Source organism: Leucopleurus acutus (genome assembly GCF_964270905.1).
Source record: "Leucopleurus acutus genome assembly, chromosome: 10".
Taxonomy (NCBI): Eukaryota; Metazoa; Chordata; class Mammalia; order Artiodactyla; family Delphinidae; genus Leucopleurus; species Leucopleurus acutus.
Genome location: NC_139153.1, coordinates 40,711,142 through 40,730,789, shown reverse-complemented (window position 1 = coordinate 40,730,789; position 19,648 = coordinate 40,711,142). Strand labels below are relative to the sequence as shown.

The following is a 19,648-nucleotide window of genomic DNA, read 5'->3' as shown; positions in this document are numbered from 1 at the left end:
GCAATTCTCTATTGGACCACAAGACACTTGAGTGTACAGCTCCTCGTGCAGAGGGAGGCTCCCTAAGGTGGGGAGGAGGCATAAATGAATGAATGGCAACCATCATACTCCCACCCCAGAACCGTGGGTCTGGAGCTTCCTGCAAAGTGGCTGACTTGCTGAGGCTCTTTCCATGGCTTCATGTTGCCACTGGGAGAGTAAATACCAGTTTGAAATACAACCTTTTCTAAGCAGAGGGCCAGGCAGGACTTTGCACTTGCCTGTTGCCAGAGGCACTAATGCACCCTCCAACACCATCTCTGCTTTCCTGTAGCTTTTTTTCTTTTGGCCTTATGTACAATTCTCTGTGTTGCTCTTCTCTGTGTCTCCTCGACTCTTGGGTGATGGCTGTCAGAGTGGAGGATCTTGGTGTACATGCCTACCTCCTCCTTCCTGAGGCCAGTCTTTGTGGGAAGGAAGCCTCACAGATGGGTCCTTTGGTGCCTAGAGCATGACAACCACTCCTGTGTTTTTCACAAGAAAGGTCTGGATGGGGGCCCTTTTCCCATCCCTCTGTTAAAGCTCTACTTACCCCAGTTTATTAGCTCATTTTAATATACTTCGTGAAATATTTAAGTATATCCTTTTAAATTCAATTTTTGAATTAAGTAAAACAAGCACATGGTATAAAATAAAGTTAAAATATGAACTATCTCCTTCCTCAATGACCATCTTCCCTTCCCTGGAGACAGATTCTGTTACTACTTTCTTCATTTGGGGATTTTAAACTCAACTGTTGCCATTCAGTTTCATTCTGATCCTCCCTAGCAGATCTCACCAGCAGTTTCAGAACCGAGCACAGCACACCTGGTTAGGTGACACCTCCACAAGACAGACAGCAGAAGCTCATCAAGGAAGTGGAGTGTGACTGCAACAGCAGGATTTGGCATCAGATCTGTGTGACGTTGAGAGTCAGTATCCTGTCTCATGTGTGAAAGTGGTAATAACCATACAGTGTCAAATGAATGTGATATATTTTTTTTTTCTGAGCACAAGGGCTACTAGGCTAGGCATAGAAACTGGAGTGAAAGGGAAATTGACCTCTCTCTAGAGCTTACACCCATGTCCCCACATTCAAGTCTCATGCATTTGGGCATCAGGGATGCTTTGAGGCAATGGCTTCTGCATGCCTCTGAAGTTCCCACTGGGTTTGGCAGTACCAAGGCAGGCACAAGGCCCATTGCCATGGCTACAGCCTGCCGCCCTGTGCATAGAAAGCCACCGACTTTGCCAGGGGGCTGCTGTCCAGGGCATAGCTGCTCCTGTTGCCGTCGCTGGGGGCATACTTCAGTCTGAACAGGAAGTAGCACAGTTCCTGGCTTTAAGTCCTCAGTAGTAACCACTACCATTTTCCTGTTTTCTTTTTTTGGGGGGGTATGCGAGCCTCTCACTGTTGTGGCCTCTCCCATTGCGGACGCACTGGCTCAGCAGCCATGGCTCACGGGCCCAGCCGCTCCACGGCATGTGGGATCTTCCCGGACCGGGGCATGAACCCATGTCCCCTGCATCGGCAGGCAGACTCTCAACCACTGCGCCACCAGGGAAGCCCCATTTGCCTGAGTTTTTAGTTTTCTTAGTGCTCTAATTTGTCTTATTCTGCACAACCATACTATTAATGTTTTACTGGTCATTTTACACACTTGCAAATGGACGCTGAGATCATGCTAATGAAGTGGTAAGGCTAGGATTTGAACTAAGATCTTAATTTCAAATCTTTTCATTTTAATATGGAGGCTTTTCATTCTTGCTTCTTGATTTCAGAAGAGGAATCAGGATGCAGAGGCAGGGCCTCACTTGGCTGAATGGAAGCCCAGCCTCTCGCCCTGCCCACCACTTCCACCTGGGTGTTTAAAAGTTAATGCTGTGTTCTCTTAACAGAGTACAACACAGCAGTCCAGACTTACGTTCTGTATCAGTCAGAAAGGGACATCTAGCATGGCTTCTCTCCTGCCAGTGTGCTGCATAGACACCTGGTTCTGGGCTGCAGGGCAGTCAGCTCTGCGACATTTCTGGTGATGGGCTGCTGGGAATGGTCCTTCTTGCACCTTTACCAGAAGAAGGGAAGAGCCAAGGGGTGGGGGCCTGAGTTCTTTGTGCTGACCACCACCTCCTCTCTCTGCAAGTTCTGGATTCTCAACTTGCACAAGTGCTCTCATCTTAGAAAAAGACATTACAACCTGGAGGCGGTCATCTTGTTTGGGGAGTGGGTCTGCTACAAAATTGGCAAGTCCCCTGAACTTCATTACCCCAAAGCCAAGTCAGCTGGGAGAAAGCCACACAGCCTCAGACATGGAGCAACCAGGCTTGTCTTCTTGCAGAAAAGTCCTGCTGCCTCAGCAGGCAACCTAAGTGCTTCTCGGGAACCCCACAGTTAACACAGAATAGGCAGACTGGAACAAGGAATGCCACAGTCAATTTGGATGGCCGTGGGAAATCCATTAGTGTCAGGGCCAAACCAGCCAAAGAAATCAAGAGCCCCGCCCACTTCCTAAACCCTTCAGGACCACCTGATAGTGAGGGAAGACAGCCGCAGAACCAGAATGGGAGGTGTTTTCCTTCGTGTCACAGCTGTTTGACAGTAGTGGTGACTGTACTGTATTCAGGCATGGTGATTTTGCTGAGGCCTGCAAAGGCTGTACCCTAGGGGTAGGTGGTGGTGTAAGGTGGCTGCCAGAAATCAGTCACCTGGCTGCTCCCTATGCATTTGGAGGGGCCTGGAGAGGCCTCTGGGGGCAGTAAGGAGTAAAGATGGCTCCAGTTCTACAGGGCACGCCAGGAGCAAGACAGGGGACAAGACAAGGCTCTCTTCTGCTGGGGTCCCATGAGAGCTGGAATAGGGATGGGTGGTCCAAGAGAGAAGTAGCTATAATTAATTTTGGAAACTTTGTCTAGGTTGATTTATAGAACTCTCTCCTTCTACACTTTTAGTCACCCTTTGGGTATGGCAGTCCTGTCTCAGCTCTGTATTAAGGAGTTCAGGATCAAACATGCTTCCTAATGACAAGAGTAGTGGCAGGGCTAAAGCGAGCCACAGGGAAATGAAGGTCAGGGGAGCTGTTCACAAGGAGGTCCAACGTCAAGCGTCCTGGGCTTGAAGGCAGGCAGCATTTCCTTCAAGAATGTATCTTTCCATCTCCTTCTGAAAGATGACTTCAGTGGAGATAATCCATTAACAGGGGATCAAGGTGCTTTCACGTTATTCCCAGGAAGAAGTCCCCCTTCAACAATAGTGGAGCAACTGAATAACAGCTATGCTCTTGGAACTGTAGAAAGCAGGAGCTTTATAATAAAAATCACAGGCAGAGGTTTGCAGAAAGAACAGGGGTTAGTTGGCATTGGATACATTGGGTATCCAGATGAAAGAGTTCTCTGATTATTCAGATGGAGGTTTTCAGGAATGAAAGTCAACCCTCAGGTTACCAAACCTTGCAGGACAGAAATCATGGAAGAACATCCAATTCACAGACTAATATACACTGTCCCCCAGAAAACAACTGATTAGGCTGTTCCTTTTACTTCATGAACACTTGGCACTATCTAAACTCTTTATGGTCTGGTATCCTCCAGACCATACACCTTATCCCCCATTTTTCTACAAAAATGTAAGCGGTCTGGAGTACAGGGGCCTTGCCTTACCTTATTCATAATAATGACTGCATCCAAGTTTTAGTGCCTGCCACACAGTAGGCTCTCAAATGTTTACTAGACTAATGGGCTCACAGAATGACTGTCAGGAACTGCAGAGAGCTTGCTCTACCATACAATCTTCTTAACCAGTAGTTCTCAAAGGGTGGTCCCATGACTAGCTGCATCAGGATCTCCTGGGCATCTGTTAAAAAGGCAGAATTTCAGAACATACTCCAAACCTGCTGAATCAGAAGCTTTGAGGATAGGGCCCAGAAGCTGTATGTTAAACTCGCAGGTGATCCTGACCTGCACTGAAGTTGGAAAACTGCTGTTCTTAATCGCATTTGGGGGAATCATTCCACAGGAAGGATCTGAGGAACCTGTGCAAACCTGGTTAATTGTACACGTCTTGGTTTGCTCTAAAAAGAATTCACACTCAGGTTTATAAACCAGTCTTCAGACTGAATCAAGGATTAACTTTCCTCAACCCTGAGGGAAATGTAGGAGTCCTGTGAGACCCAGCTGGCTCTAGCACTCTCTTCTAGAGGGAAGAGTCGAACAGGTCAGAAAGCACAGCACAATCGGGTGACACACTTCCGTGCAGAGCCAAGTGTTCACCTCCTGGTAGACACAGAATCCGCTTCTTTTGCTCCACTGGGTTCACAAGCATCTTGAAAGCACTGGTTTCCGTTTTCTGCACAGGGCGTGCACCTGTGGGTGCTCAAAGGCTGTCCATGAGAGCGTATCAAAGTTCACAGAATCATCTGCCCTCAATGCCGGCCTCCAACTTGAGGCTGTCTAAACTGCAACCTGACAAACATTCTCTACTGCACCAAGCAGAACTACTCCTCTCTTGGAGGTGCCAGGATGTTGGCCACCCTTCCTGGATAACTTCTACTCATCTTTCTCCACTTAGACCATGGAAATAAAAAGTGGGCAAGGCACATCAACCATATGTTCCTTAAGCCTCATGAAGGTGAGAAGGTGGTCAGTCAGTCAGGAAACCCGCACCACTGAACATTAATTGATGACCAAGACCAGGTGAGGCTGAGTATTTAGACTCTTCTTGGGACACATGAAGAAACTGGTACATGAACGCAGAGAATGGGACTAGAATCCAGAAATGATGTTCCATTTATTCACTGAAAAAGAGGGAGATTAAGCCTTCTTGATGAACTTCTTCCAATCTCCCAAAACTCCCTCTCTTCACTTTTCCAAAATAACACATTGAGAAACATGTTTGTACAAAAACCACATATTATTCCCCCCTCACAAAATCGGGTGGCTGTATTACAGGAATGAAACCAGATCAGACATAAAAAGTCACCACTTATACTGAAACATAACAGTGTAAGAATTCAGGTATTCTGTAGATTACCAGCATAGTAAAAATACTTCCACCTGGATCTTTTAAATTTGAAAGTGATCACATTAAAGACCTGAGGTTACAAGAGACCACAGTATGAACCAGAATTCCATTTTCTTTCTAAGACCTCAGTAGAAAAGGTAAGTATTTGGAATGAATTTCCTTTGGGAAAGACTGGTGTGAAAATAAAACCCTGGCCATTGTCAAAAGGCACGGGGGTCTTTCTGAAGTCAAAAGCAATGGAATTAAACTCCAGTAGGAACAAGCTCATTTCCACTCCAAGAGTCCAGAATAAACTCAAAAAAGGAACAAGGTCTCCTTGGTTCCAGTACTCTGATGGTGACCAGGGCCACCTGGTTAGAGGTAACACCTGAGGGTTTGAAAGGCAAATCTTAACTGTGGTTTAATTTTTTCCTTTTTTTTTTTTTTGCTTTCTGACATTAAGGAAGAAAGTTCTAGGGTGTTTTATAAACACCTTCCCACACCCTCACATATGTAAAGCTTTATAGAATATATAGAAAAGGTATCCAAAAGATGTTCCACTTTGCATTCTAAATGAAACTGCCACTTGAAACTGTGAAGAAGCCAGGTGCTTTGGAAATCAAGCTCTACTCAAAACACCCTTTCCCCACCCATGGAAAGACAGAGGGGAGGGAAGAAGGACAAGAAGAGAACACCAAGAACTCTTTAAGTCACTCATCAGCAGGGGTAGAAATGGGCTCATATTAAGGCATTTTTGTGGCTCTTCCTCTGGAATGGTATTCCACTCTCCTAGCCCGAGAACCTCACCCTCAAAGCATGATGCTCTGATTGCCAAGTGAGTTCCTTGGTACCCACAGCATCTCCTTGACAACCCTGTGATAGATGGAATGTGAGATCTCAGACAGGGAAGGGAGAAGGGATGAGAGGCTGTTGATCCTGCCCCACTTCTCCAATCCCACCCCAAACCTAAAGTACCGCTTCACTAAATCCTTCACCCTGGCTACTGCAAGAGGTAGTTTGGGGACTTGTACCCCCAGCCAACCTAATCAAGTTCCATGAGCTAAAATGTTTATCAGCACTATCTACTTACTCTTTTTTTTTTTAAGGTTTTTTTTTTTTTTAAAGAGGGAGAAAAAAAGAATGCATACAAAGCAGTGAATAGTGGGCTACATTCATTGGGTGGCCGTTGCCCTAGACGCCCAAAACTTTCCTGGCTAGTCTAGGAAACTAAGGAATGCCTCCCAAATGCAGCCCTCAAAGCTCACACTGCCCTCAGAAGAACAAGCCCCCCACCCCGCCCCCGGAATCTAACAAACCATCTGCATAGAAAACCAGAACCAGTGGGCCTGGGGAAGAAGTGGATCTGTTCTAATGCTTGTGCTCTCCCCTACCAGGGACTAAAGGGGGATGTTCTGCCAGGCAGGCTGGAGGTTCTCACAGTCCTCACTAGGGATGAAGTCAGTGGGATCCCTTTCCCCATCTCTTTTAATTCTGGTGCGTCCATGTGTGGCAAAAGTCTCATGAACCTTCACCATCAGCACCATTCTTAGCTCAGATAAGCAGAAATAAGGTCACTTATAATGCCTTAAGGTTTATCCCTTCTGGCTATCCCCTCTGCCCATCATTATTTTTTGGTTCCTATTAACTTAGGATGCTCTCCTTTAAAGCAATAATGACCCATCCCCCCCAAAGAAAGAAAAAGATAATGATTATAAAGCATTATCCATAAAAGCATAAGACAAAGCAAAAAAACTGCAGGAGAGCAAAAATGACAGACATAGAAACACTACTGTTGATAGGACCTGCAGATAAACTGTCAGCATACCCCATACCAGGACAGGGAGACACTGGGTATTTTTAGGATGACCAGGGCACACTGTCACCACAGGCTTCCCCCTGAGTGTTGGAGGAGGATCTAACACAAGACGTGTCAGAGCACGGACAGGGGTGGCAAGAGAAATGGGGAAATAAGGGATGTGTGCTTGGGGCTGCAAGAATAAAAATCCTGAAAGAAACCCAAGGAAGCTGAGTAACACAAGTCCTGTCATCCCCACTCCAGCTGGTGGCGCTGGGCGTGGACGTCCCCTGCATCTTCCAGGCTAGGGCGCAGCCGAGGCTGGTGGGCCTGGAGCGGGAGGCGGAGGGACTCCATCTGTAGGTGGTGGAGGAGGTGGCTGCTGCTGCGGCGGAGGGGGATCTGCAAACACATCCAGAAGTTAACTCATCATTGCTGGAAACACAGGGGCTCAGGGAAGAGCCCATTTAGAGAAAAATGACTTAAGAAGGTTTCTTTATCGCCTGTGAGGCACTGCTGCCGCTGCGATCTACGTGGCGCAGGTCCATCTGGACCTCCAGGTCACTGCTCATGTTGCTTCCCCTGACCCATGAGGTTGGGGGAGTGGGGAGGTGTCTGAACCTGCCCCAATCTCCTTCAAGGCCCACCCCTTCCAAGAATCACTCCAGACCTTTTCAAAACTTAATTATATTTTGATTTTATTGTATTTTAATGGTTCTCACTGCTAATTTTATTTCTTCAGTTAAATGATAAGCTCCTTCCTGGGCAAGTTCTGTGTCTTCTTTTCTTTCTCATAGTGCCTAGCCTAGCTGGGCACAAAATAGATTATCAGAAACTTCTTGCTGATATTAACTATCTCCAGCAGGGCCAGACAGCTTCACTTGAGACAGCTGCTGACAAGTTGGACAGTCCTGGGAGGCCCCACAGCTCCTGAACTGCAGTCCTTGGATTTTTGGCCAAAACTAGGTCAGGTCCTGAAGGGAACAATTAGTATGAGTGTCTGGGGCTCTTTCCTGTTTCAATTTTAGCTGCTTTTCAAAGGAACCCCGGATATAATTTAATCCAGGGATTTTTTAAACTAGATTTTGCCGGAAATGAAAACATATGAAACAAATAATTAAACTGCAGCCTTCCTTACCAGTCAATTCACCCAACTTTCCCCCTAGGAGATTTCCACCAAACTGCTAAGGCTCTTCAAAGCATTTTGAAGCCCACTGATCTAATCCCTTGTGTCATCTTGCAGTGGAGGAAACCAGGGCCTGGAGACGGGAAGCGACTCGCCTGATGAGGCCTGCCCAGTGCCCTGGAGCCAAGTCAGCGGTTCAGAATCCCTGAAATTCACTTATGACAGGAAGTGATCGGGAGCAAACCTTCCACATTCTCAAGGTGCTCCACTGAGGGCCCTTTAGGATGGAATCCTGTACACAAATCGCGGGTTACCAGCAGGACATGACCGTGGTAAAGACCAATGACATTATCTCTGCAAAGGGGATGGGCAAACTGGTCAAACCTCCTTATCAGCCAGCACATTTGTATACTGCCTGTAAGGCGGCAAGGCAAGGATTTTCTTGCCAAGGAAAAGAGGTACCCACTAGACTACAGCCTCTGATCACTGACTCAGAGATACCTTTTTCTATTGTTGTGATCCTATACTGACCCAGCTCAATTGCTGTCTTTCTTCTGTGCAGCTACTTTGTCCTTGGACCCTGTGGGTCCAATGAGAAAGGAGATGTACCTCTGTCGATAGTCCCTGCCTCCTGGCCCTAGGAAGTCTCCCAGAGAACTACAGTGAACTCAAGTCACTTCACAGCCTCGCGTAACTTATGGTAAACCCTATACTACTATCCACTTGTTCATTTCGTATTTTCCCAACTAAAGCTCCTGGAGGCCAGGAATTCCTATGCATCCTAGCTCTGTATTGTGAACAGAAGCTAACTCCTCCTCACATACGTGACTTCTAAATGGACCTGGGATCACAGATGTGGCTGGGAACATGGCCACTATCGGTTGCATTTTGGGATCATTACTCCTGCTCTACAGGAGTAAAGAGCAGGCCAAGCTCTGATGCAGTCCTCTGGAGGCCAGGGTTGGAGTAGAACAAGGGCCCCATGGCAGAAATGAGCTAGCTGGCTTTGCACATACCACCAGGCAGACATCGTTCAGCAGCATCTGTGCCTTCTCCATGGAGCCTGCTAAGACCTCCAATTCCTTCTCAACACAGCCCTGAATACTCCTTCCTTAGTCTAAGCAGCCACTACAAATATATCAAAATGGCTACAAGAAACTTACTTGTTATTCCTGCCCTAAACCAGATCCTATTCTTTTTTTTTTTGCAGTACACGGGCCTCTCACGGTTGTGGCCTCTTCCGTTGTGGAGCACAGGCTCCGGATGCGCAGGCTCAGCGGCCATGGCTCACGGGCCCAGCCGCTCCGCGGCATGTGGGATCTTCCCAGACCGGGGCACGAACCCATGTCCCCTGCACCGGCAGGTGGACTCTCAACCACTGTGCCACCAGGGAAGCCCCTATTCTTTTCTTTACACCTGCCACTTTTAAACCCTGAATCCATAAAAGGCTCCTATAGGGAAAACAACTACCAGTAGCTCTGTATGTCTTCCAAGATTCAAATTACATAGGCTTAATCAGGAGTGGGCAAGGCATGCCCCTGGCCTCCTAACAGACCCTGGAGTCACGAGTGCATGTCACGAAGGCTATGTATGGCATAAGAGCCCGACTAACTGGGAGCACTTTGCACTCATCACCTGGGTACCTGTCCACCAGGGGTACTGAAGAGGAATGACTAAAAAAACAGTCTTTTGGAACCCACTCTCACAGGTCATACTGTCCATGGACCTGTCAAACCCCAGAGAGAACAAAAAGCCTGCCTCCCTGTGTATAGCCCTCCCTAAAAGACCCGGGGGTAATACATCTCCCACCTTGCTACTTACACATGCCGTTAGGTGCCGTGAGGGGTACCCGGGGTCCTAAGATGTTTCCTGGGATTGGAGGCATACCAGGAGGGGTAGGGCCACTCCCAGGGGGGTGGATGTTGGCTGCAACGGTGGACATCATGCGGCCTGGCATGGGCTGCCCAGACATCATGGAACCTGGACCTGGTATCTGACCTGTGGAGGGAGATTTAAAGTACTGAGGTAAATGTACTAGGAAAAAAAGGAATCAACTCACTGCCCGAGATTGCTAAATACAAATACCTAACCCTCCAAAACAATTAGAAAGATCAACAGAGCAATAATCTGTAATAATCTCTCTGTCCAGCTTTTAATTTGGGGTGGGGTGGGGGGACAGAGGGATAATGGGGCAGATCTGTGAAGTGAATGATTACCCCAAACCCTGCTATAGGTAGACAGTAGCTGTAAGAAACAGTTACCAAACATCCTTAAAAGAAAGCATTAATTCTGGTTAGTTTGGGTGAACAATGGATTGTCCAATATCTTCCTGAGGACACAAAATGCCAAGCAAAGACCACAGGGAGTGGAAAGAAGGACTTTAACAGCAAGTCAGTGCACAGTCCAAGGACTGAAGCTCAGTCCAGATTGAGCTTCATGCACAGGCTATGTGGGAATGTGTATGCCTGACAGGGTATTGATCAATACTGTGAAATCACAATTAAAAAGGGATTCTAATTGGAATCCTCAAGTCCTGTTCACAAAAAAATCTCTCCCTCTCTCCCCAACCAGGAAGCACTGGCTCTGGAGAACCATGGTGGGGGAGACATACGGGAAACAGGCAACTCCTTCACCTCTTCCTCTTGCTTTGATGTGCACAATGGGAGACGCTAGACGTAAGGACCATGAAACACCTCCTGCATTCAGTTTCACACTGAGTCTTTAGAACTTTCAGCAAACTTTTTCTGTAGAGCCAGACAGTAAGTATTTGGACTTGGCAGGCCATATGGCCTCTGTCACAACTATTTAACTTTGCTACTGTAGTATGAAGGCAGTCAGACAATGTGTAACAAATAGGTTACCGAAACATCTTTGTTTATGGACTCTGAAATGTGAATTTCACATAATTTTCATGTGACATAAACATTCTTTCAAGTTTTCCCCAACCACTTAAACTGTAAAAACCATTCTTAGCCTATGGCCCCTACAAAAACAGGAGATAGGCCAGATTTGGTTGCAGTTAGCCAAACCTCCCTTAGATATGGTGGTGGATATGTATTAATTCTTCAACTCAGCGGTCTGGCTCCTGGGCTTGGCTTTAAAGAGCCACAAACAAAGGAGAGTTGTTTAATGGGCACAAACCAAGGCTGAAGCTATATATAAGGACAAATCATAATCTCTACAGAATAAGGAAAGAGAATCTATTGTAGTTTTTTCTTTCTTTCGTTTTTTAATCTAGGGACATTAGCACACCTATGTAAGGTCAACTATATGAAACTGAACACAGGCTTCTAGGCATAGTCCTGAGACAGCTGGAAATAAGAACGCTTGAGGTTCAAGCTTGGAAGATGGGACTACCAGACAGCTAACTGGCAACTAAAATATATAGAGCAGTACTGGAGATAACTCAAGTGAAGAATTCTCTGTCAGTGCTTAGAAAAAGGCCTGTCTTAAGACAGACACACAAAGCTTCAAGCCTCACACCATCCATTTCCAGTGTCTGTTCCATGAGCCAGGACTCAAAGAGCAGAGCTTTTCACTACAGGGTGTCAATGAAGAGAACCCCAGTGAGATACAAGATTCAGGAAGAGAAGTGGTCCACTGTCTTTGGGGGACTATTTTTTAAAAGCATAGGGAGGCATCAACCTTATGCCTCAGAATGAAAAGAACAGCAAATTTTGGGTCCTCTGGCCCACCTTCCTGTGCTCTATAATGCAATCATGCAAAAGTACAGCAGAGGAGCCCCAGAGGCCCATCTGCTGGAGGACAACTTGATCAAATCACCTCAGAGAAAGCAAGAGCAGGTGCTGGGCTGAGACTACCACTACTACTACACCACTGAACTTCAGTAATTAAAGCTGGGTGCCTGTGCCACAGTGCTAGGACAGATTTAGGCTGTGCTGAAGAGTCTATCCACGTAGGGAATGACACAAGAGATAAAAAAACAAATGCCAAGTATATTACAAGCCATACAAAGGATGAGTACACATGAAGGTGTGGCAGGCAAATCAAGGGAAAACTATGGAAGAAGCAAGTAAAAGAAAATAATACCTTCTGGTTAACCAAGAGCAACTTGTGAATGACTTGAGACTTTGGATAATGTGTATATAAAGTGAAGGAGGGGAATTAGGAACAGGATAACAGCAGACTGTCCTAAGCACAAGGCCTAGCCTGAGTTACACAATCAGAACATAATATGAATATTGTTCCATTTATACGTAGCATCTTCATACTCGCCATCCCCTCTGAGGTAACTGCATCACCTTATTATCTATCACTTGCATTTCACCGAGGAGTTAACAAGCTCAAAAGATTATTAAAAAAAGTGCCCAGGCTACAGAGCCAAGTTGTCCACGGTTGGTTTGTCTGACATGAATCAAAGCAAAGGGGACCAGATGAGTCACACACACAGAATGGGGTGAGGGACTTGGCCCGGTAAGGCTACAGGGGACTGGGTGAAAGGTTCTGGAGAAATGAGGAACATGGGCCTGATTTTCTGTGTGATGGAAAGCTTTAAGAAGGGATGCAGAGGAGTCTGAGCCTAGAGCAGAGGAAGAGAGCTTTTGCAGAGAAGTAGGGGCTGCATGAGGGCAGGATAAGTAGATAAGAGTTGAGAACAGCACCCTACAGGCTTCCTGGGGATGGGTAAGAGAATGAGGAGGAGGGGTGAGTATGAAGCTGAGAAGGAGAAAGAATTCGGGTCTGGCACCTAACTGGCATGTGGAGTGTAGAGAATGGGGAAGGAATTTTGCTTTGGGAACAGGAGGTGTGGAATTGGCTGTCATTCCAGTGGAATACAGAGATGGGGTGAAGGGAAGATACAGAACTTTCAGAAGTTTCCAATGGGCAATAAGTAGCACACACAGAGCCTTATTATTCTAAGAATCAGGGTCTGTCCTCTGTAACTCTCCCAGTTTCCTTCCTACCAAACACCTGTGAGGCCATTACTAAACACAATGCTTTTTTTCCCCCACTCTCTGAGTCTCTACTAATGATTTTTTGATGGTATTCCAGGTGGTGAGACAGGGCAAGAGGAGATACTTTTGCTGTTGTTGGGGACAGGAGGCCTAGTATGAAGTCCAGACCTACAGAATCCCAACCTGGAGATGAAAGAACACTTTCAATGGACTTGCTGTGATGAATGGAAGCCATTCACTAGAACAGATAATACGGCCCGTGTATATCAATGGGTGCAGATTCCCTCCTTCTACCCAGTTCAACCTGGACAAGAGGCCTTGAGCAAGTCAGGAAGAACATTTTGCCAGCCCGTCTCAGGTCTCTCTCTCCAGAAAACCAACAGCAGAACACTGAAGAATGCCTTTACAAAAAGGCCAGAAAGAGTACTGAGTAAGGGAGAAAGAAAGAAAGAAGGAAGAGCATAGACCAGGTGTGTGCTAAGTAATAAGACACGCAACTGTTCAGTCCTAACCAATGTCGTCCACAACAGTCTGACAGAGTTTTTATACTTTGATGTCTAGAGCAAGGTGTGGGTTGTCCAAACTCCTGGCTGACCAGTGAGCATCCCAGTCAGAAAGCCACCCAATACCATTCTCGACAGGGAAAGTGAAGATGAACGTGCCTGGAAGCTTAACAGTGCGATCTCACTTCTACTTCACGCCAACCCAGATGAGTGGTCTTGGACAAGTCATTTAGGATGCCCGGAGCCTCAGTTTCCTGAGATTATTATAAAGAGTGATGCTAAATATCTGCTGTACTCTCTCTGTATGATCAGGGAAACTGTTTATTTCTTATGGTGCCTTATTATGTCACTGGCTCTGCCTTATGAGAGGCAGGGCAAATATTCTCATTTTATAGACAGTAAACAGAAGCTCAGAAAAGTTAAGAGACTTCTTTACGGTCACAGAACTTGTAAGAGGAATGAGATCCAAGTCTTCTGATTCTAAATCCAATTCTCTTTCTACCACACTATTCTGTGCTCAAATGAAACAGTTCCTGTGAAAGGACTTAATATAACAGTCAGCATTTAAAAAAAAAATCTGAGATGTAAACTTTAATTCCAAACACCATGTTTTCTTCTTCACTATATCAACAATAAGGAAACTGCTCTGCTTCCTGCAATACATAATTTTATCAAATATACTTTCCAGCACCTTGCAGTGGGTTGGATGGTGGCCCCCAAACAGGTAATGCACACATTCTAATACCTGGAACCTGCAAATGTAACCATATTTGGAAAAAGCATCTTTGCAGATTTAAGTTAAGGACCTTAAGATCATCCTAGATTATTCTGGTGGGCCCTAAATCCAATGACAAGTGTTCTTATATGGGACACATGGAAGAAAAGACACAGAGGAGAAAGAAGGTAAAGATGGAGTAAAGAGAGATGTGGCCACAAGCCAAGGAATGCTACCAGACACCAGAAGCTGGAAGATGCAATGAACAGACTCTCCCCTAGAGCCCCTGGAGGGAACATGACCTTGCTCTAGCAGCTCCCAGAATTGTGAGACCTACATTTCTGTTGTTGTAAGTTACCACGTTTATGAAAGGGGAAAACAAAGACTGAGTAGCTCACCCAATGTCATAAAGTGTATAAATAGGGGAGCCCAGCTCTGACCTGGGTACTCTGGCTTCAGATCTGGTGTTTGCAATACAGTGCACTCTGAGGATGAAGGTCTGGAGGAAGGGGGCCCATCTGTCTTCCAGCAGACTATGTGATACAAACCCTGCTGCCAATAAAGTGATGGGTCAGGTATTCAACCCACACCTAGCTCCAGAAACAATCTGGCAAAGAGGAATCACTGGCACATGGACACAAGGTGATAACTACCAAAACACACTGGGATAAGCCTTGCAGGCTCAGCTGTCAGGCCCATCAGTGCTGTTTCCAAAGCTACCTGCTCAGCGGCAGTGGCCCATTTACCTATTTCCCTATATCTTTATGGCAACAAGCTGGGATAGAATAGCTTTAGGGTTTTCCAAGGCTATTTGCCCAACAGCTGGAAAAAACCTTTCCTTTCTCTTGCTGTAAATCCTGAAGCTTTCTGTAAAACAAAGTTCTTCTATCCTCCTGTCACAAACAGAGCCATAAAGCCACTGGGGTATGGGTATTTAAGGTATGAGAGGACAATGGCTCCTTGGGAAAGGTGGCAGCAAAAAGGAAGAACTAGAAGAAAAACCATTTACTTCCACTGTGGGACCTTGCACAGACAAACATTTCTCAGGAAAGCAAGAAGCACCAAGAGTGAGGCAATGCCCCTGTGCCATCCAAAGGTGCTGGTGTGCCTATGGCAGTGGATTTAGAGGACAAGGAGGGGACAGAATGTTGCTCTGAGTTGGGGCCTGTCACTTCCCAGGCAAAGACAGTTGTCTCATGGAATCCTTCAGGTTGTTAGGAAGGCTGAAGTAAGGGCCCAGTTTCAAGATAAGGAAACAAAATCTTAGAGAGGCTATGGAATTTGTTTGAAAGTCACAAGGAACAAGAGACTGAGCTGTCTGACCCTGAGGCTCATTCTCCTTTCCTTTACACCACCCTGCCTTAAAAGGGTATTTCTTTCCGTGGGAAAGCCGATTTCTCTTTTTTTAAAAAATAAATTTATTTATTTAGTTTTTGACTGTGTTGGGTCTTCGTTGCTGTGCATGGGCTTCCTCTAGTTGTGGCGAGCGGGGGCTACTCTTTGTTTGGTGCTTGGGCTTCTCATTGTGGTGGTTTCTCTTGTTGCTGTGCACGGGCTCAGTAGTTGTGGCTCGCGGGCTCTAGAGCGCAGGCTCAGCAGTTGTGGTGCATGGGCTCAGTTGCTCCACGGCATGTGGGATCTTCCTGGACCAGGGCTCGAACCCGTGTCCCCTGCACTGGCAGGTGGATTCTTAACCACTGCGCCACCAGGGAAACCCAACCCCTGTCCTTTTGAAATCTAAATGTCCTTGGGTTTTCTGGTTTCTGATATAGGTCTCACCACTTTTTTTTTTATTTTTGGCTGTGTTGGGTCTTTGTTGCTGCACGCAGGCTTCCTCTAGTTGCGGCAAGCGGGGGCTACTCTTCATTGCGGTGCGCGGGCTTCTCATTGGGGTGGCTTCTCTTGTTGAGGAGCACGGGCTCTAGGCACGCGGGCTTCAACAGTTGTGGCACGTGGGCTCAGTAGTTGTGGCGCACGTGCTTAGTTGCTCCGCGGCATGTGGGATCTTCCTGGACCAGGGCTTGAACCCATGTCCCCTGCATTGGCAGGCAGATTCTTAACCACTGTACCACCAGGGAAGCCCCTCACCACTTTTAAATGGATGACAATGTCTGAAGGCATTTCTATTAACTCTTAATAAACATGAAGAAGTCTGACCTACAGATACCTAAAATGAAGCGGAGCAGGCCTTACCAAACAAAATAAAGGGTGTGTATATGTAGTTTCCATTAAAAAAAAATTCAGGTGTTTCCTTTTCCAGTAGAGAGGAAGGTGAGAGATAAGAGAGATGTGGCTTCAGAACAGCAGTATCAAAGCATATACTGGTGGGAGTCTGACCTACATACAAGCTTTTTTTTTTTTTTTTAAAAACAGCAGGCATCTGAAGCCTGAAAAATGGAAAGGTTTGCTAAAATTAGGCTTTGCCTAGTGGAAAAATCCCTCACACTCTCAGGTTTATTAGATCTTATACTAAAGCGTTAACGGCCACCATGCCTAAAAGAATATTAAGGATTTTATTTTTATTCTTCGGGATGGGAGAGGCAGGTGGGTAAGGAACACAAAACTAGGAGAGGGAACCTATGAATTTCCAAGCTTAAGCATACTTCATTGCTGTTTCTAACCATCCATGACACACTCTCTGGCTGAGTATCCCAGAGAACAGAAATAACAATCGGGGCCAAGCGAGGGGGAAGCCCAGGCTCCTCGGAGATTGCTCCTCCCGCAGCAGCTTCCGGGGGGCACAGACGCTCTTTGTTGAAGACTGTGCCCTCACTGTTCTCTCTGTGAGGATAACCTGCTACTCCGGAAAGTGGCACAGCAGCCTTGTTATCACATCATGCAAGCAGGACCAAAGGCACCGCAGATAATAAAGACTTGGCTGATGTGACGAGCTAGTCCTTTTCCCTCTTCAGTGTGGGGCTCCGAGTTGGGTGGAGAGGGGAGGCTGGGAAGTGATGAGTAGTTGTAATCCTTTCCTAAGTAGTATTTCCCACGGGGAGGGTTCTGTAAGTGGGTCTAACTTGGGGGCTTAAAAGTCAAGTGCCTAATGCCTTGCTTGAAATTTCCTTGAACAACCAATATTTTACTAACTGATGCAAAATATTCTAGTTTTATTATTAAAACGTCTAACATCCCTGAGTTCTCATCAAACCAGATCAATTCCTACTCTGATTTTTCTTAGGCACTTCTAAAAATTCTTATGTTATTAATGAGGAAACCATAAAGATATTTAAACCAACATGTTCTTTTCTCTCTGCTTTTCACACACAGAGACACATAACAAAGGCTTCCCCAATGCAGGTGGCTCACTCCAGATCCATGAGGCACTAATACTCAAGAGTGCCTCATTTACTATTTATTTTTAATGGAACTTTATTGGAGTATAATTGCTTCACAATACTGTGTTAGTTTCTGTTGTACAACAAAGCGAATCAGCCATATGCATACACGTGTCCCCATACCCCCTCCCTCTTGAGCCTCCCTCAACCACCGCTCTAGGTCATCGCAAAGCACCAAGCTGATCTCACTGTGCTACGCTGTTGCTTCCCACCAGACAACTATTGTACATTCGGTAGTGTATATATGTCGATGCTACTCTCACTTCGCCCCAGCTTCGCCCTTCCACCCCACGTCATCAAGTCCATTCTCTTTATCTACCTCTTTATTCCTGCCCTGCAACTAGGTTCAAAAGCCCAAGGGGAGGGCAGAGCTTACACTGCATTTACATACTAGATTTTTAGGTAATCTTCCTGTAAATACACCTGGCCCTCTGTTCCTCCGTATCCATGGGATCTGCATCCATGGATATAGAGGGATGACTGAATTCACTGTACAGTGCCATTTTATATAAGAGACTTGAGAATCCATGGATACTCATGCATCCCCCATTGGGGCTCCTGGAACCAATCCCTGGTGGATACTGAGAGATGACTGTAGGTGCCAAGGCCCCTGGAGGGTACCCCCTGCAGTCAGAAGTGTCCTCCTTGCTCACAATCAAGAACATCTCAGGACACAGCAGCCACTACCCAGGCCACTCTCCTTGGTTCCCCATGTGCTGTCATGAATACAATGGTCCAGGGTGTGGTCAAGGGATACCATGCATGTGCTCAAGAACTGATGGCTGTCATGACTATTCACCTTGTGCCATTTAGAATGGCGGTCTTACAGAAGAACCAGTAAGCCTTTAATTTAGGAACCACTTCATGAAATCACTGTTTTTCAATTTAAATGAAAAGACGACATGTAGTGCTGTGTATTTTATGAAGAGCAACAAAACCTAAGGGTGGTATAAGGATGGCTATGGCCACCTCCAGTTTCCATTTGCCAACTTTATACTATAGATTCTTCCTTTGACTATCTGTTTGGTGGAAACAAATCAACTTGGGACACTTTATCACAGATAAGAACAAAACCTACAAAAAGCTGGAGCTCCCAGGTGAGTTAGGAGTAGGACCAAATAATAAAAGCCAAGGAGGAGAGACAGCAGCATACAGATGGTACTCTCTATACAAAAATTCTAAGCATTTGAATGAATTAAAGGGGTGGAGGGGAGGACTGCAGAGGTACAAACTAAATGGAATATGTACAGGTGTCAGTTTATACTAGCCCTGCTGGTGCCTGGGACCATACGTGTTTGACAGTCTGGCAGATTCATAACAATGAGCCATATTTTAATGGGCTCTACCACTAACTGATGGCCAGTTAAGTGGAGAAAGATTACATGTGATTTATCTACAAAATTATTTAAATTCTAAGAAGTCAGAGAGCTGGACAAATTCACCACTCAGTAATATATTTGTCTTGACTTTCTTCTCACCACTTCCCCAACCTTGCTGGCTTTCAGAGGCTGATTTTTCTCCTTCCTTCACACACCATAAATTCCGACCAAACACCAAAACCTAGCAAACTGACCTGGATAATTACCCTCAGCTCCTAACATAAACGTTGTGGCCCGCTAACTTTTCTAGAACCTAGGAAATATTAGTTGGAAGGACCATGCTCCCATTTATTAACTTACACCTGTGGCAAATAAAAGACTAAAGCTCTTCTCCACCTAAAACACTACAGACTCCCTCACTTGCTTTGATATATAAGGCCTCTTTAGCCAATTTCTAGAATATGGTGTACGAGACTCAGCTGTTACAATACAATCAGCCTTTTCTGAACTGTCAATATTAAGAAAGCTTTTAATTATTGGGTTCAATTTCTTTTTCTTCATTTTACTTTCCAACACACCTGATTTTTACATTCAAATTCCAAAACAATCTCACAAAAGGGGCAACTATGAAAAATGATTACCTTGAGCTGCTGGAATTCTCATACACTGCTAGAGAGAACGTAAACTGGCATTATTTTGGCAAAATTTTGGCAGCATCAACTAATGTGAATACATGGATATCCTAAGACCCACTCTAGGGACATAACAAATTCCACCACTTAGGGGCGCACATAACAGAAATGTATACCTATGTCTCCAAAAGACATGTGCACATGCATGTTCACAGCAGGAGTTACTATTCGTAATAACTAAAATGGAAATGAATCAAATGTCCATCAACAGGAGAATGGATTAATAAATC

The 19,648-nt window shown here is 45.7% G+C and overlaps 1 protein-coding gene across 3 annotated transcripts in view; it reads right to left on the bottom strand.

Moving 5' to 3' along the window:
- Window positions 1–4,630: 4,630 nt before the first annotated feature.
- SMARCC1 (SWI/SNF related BAF chromatin remodeling complex subunit C1) overlaps window positions 4,631–19,648 on the bottom strand; it is a gene marked incomplete at its 5' end in the record, with an annotated part of 178,823 nt that continues 163,805 nt past the window's right edge. For 2 of the 3 annotated variants that reach the window (XM_082847255.1, XM_082847257.1), the window contains 2 exons: window positions 4,633–7,211; window positions 9,757–9,933. In XM_082847255.1, the coding sequence (XP_082703381.1) occupies window positions 7,114–7,211; window positions 9,757–9,933 (275 nt within the window). In that variant the 3' untranslated portion in view covers window positions 4,633–7,113. Of the gene's footprint in view, window positions 7,212–9,756; window positions 9,934–19,648 lie in introns of all 3 variants that reach the window. The other variant, XM_082847256.1, reaches the window with a different exon arrangement.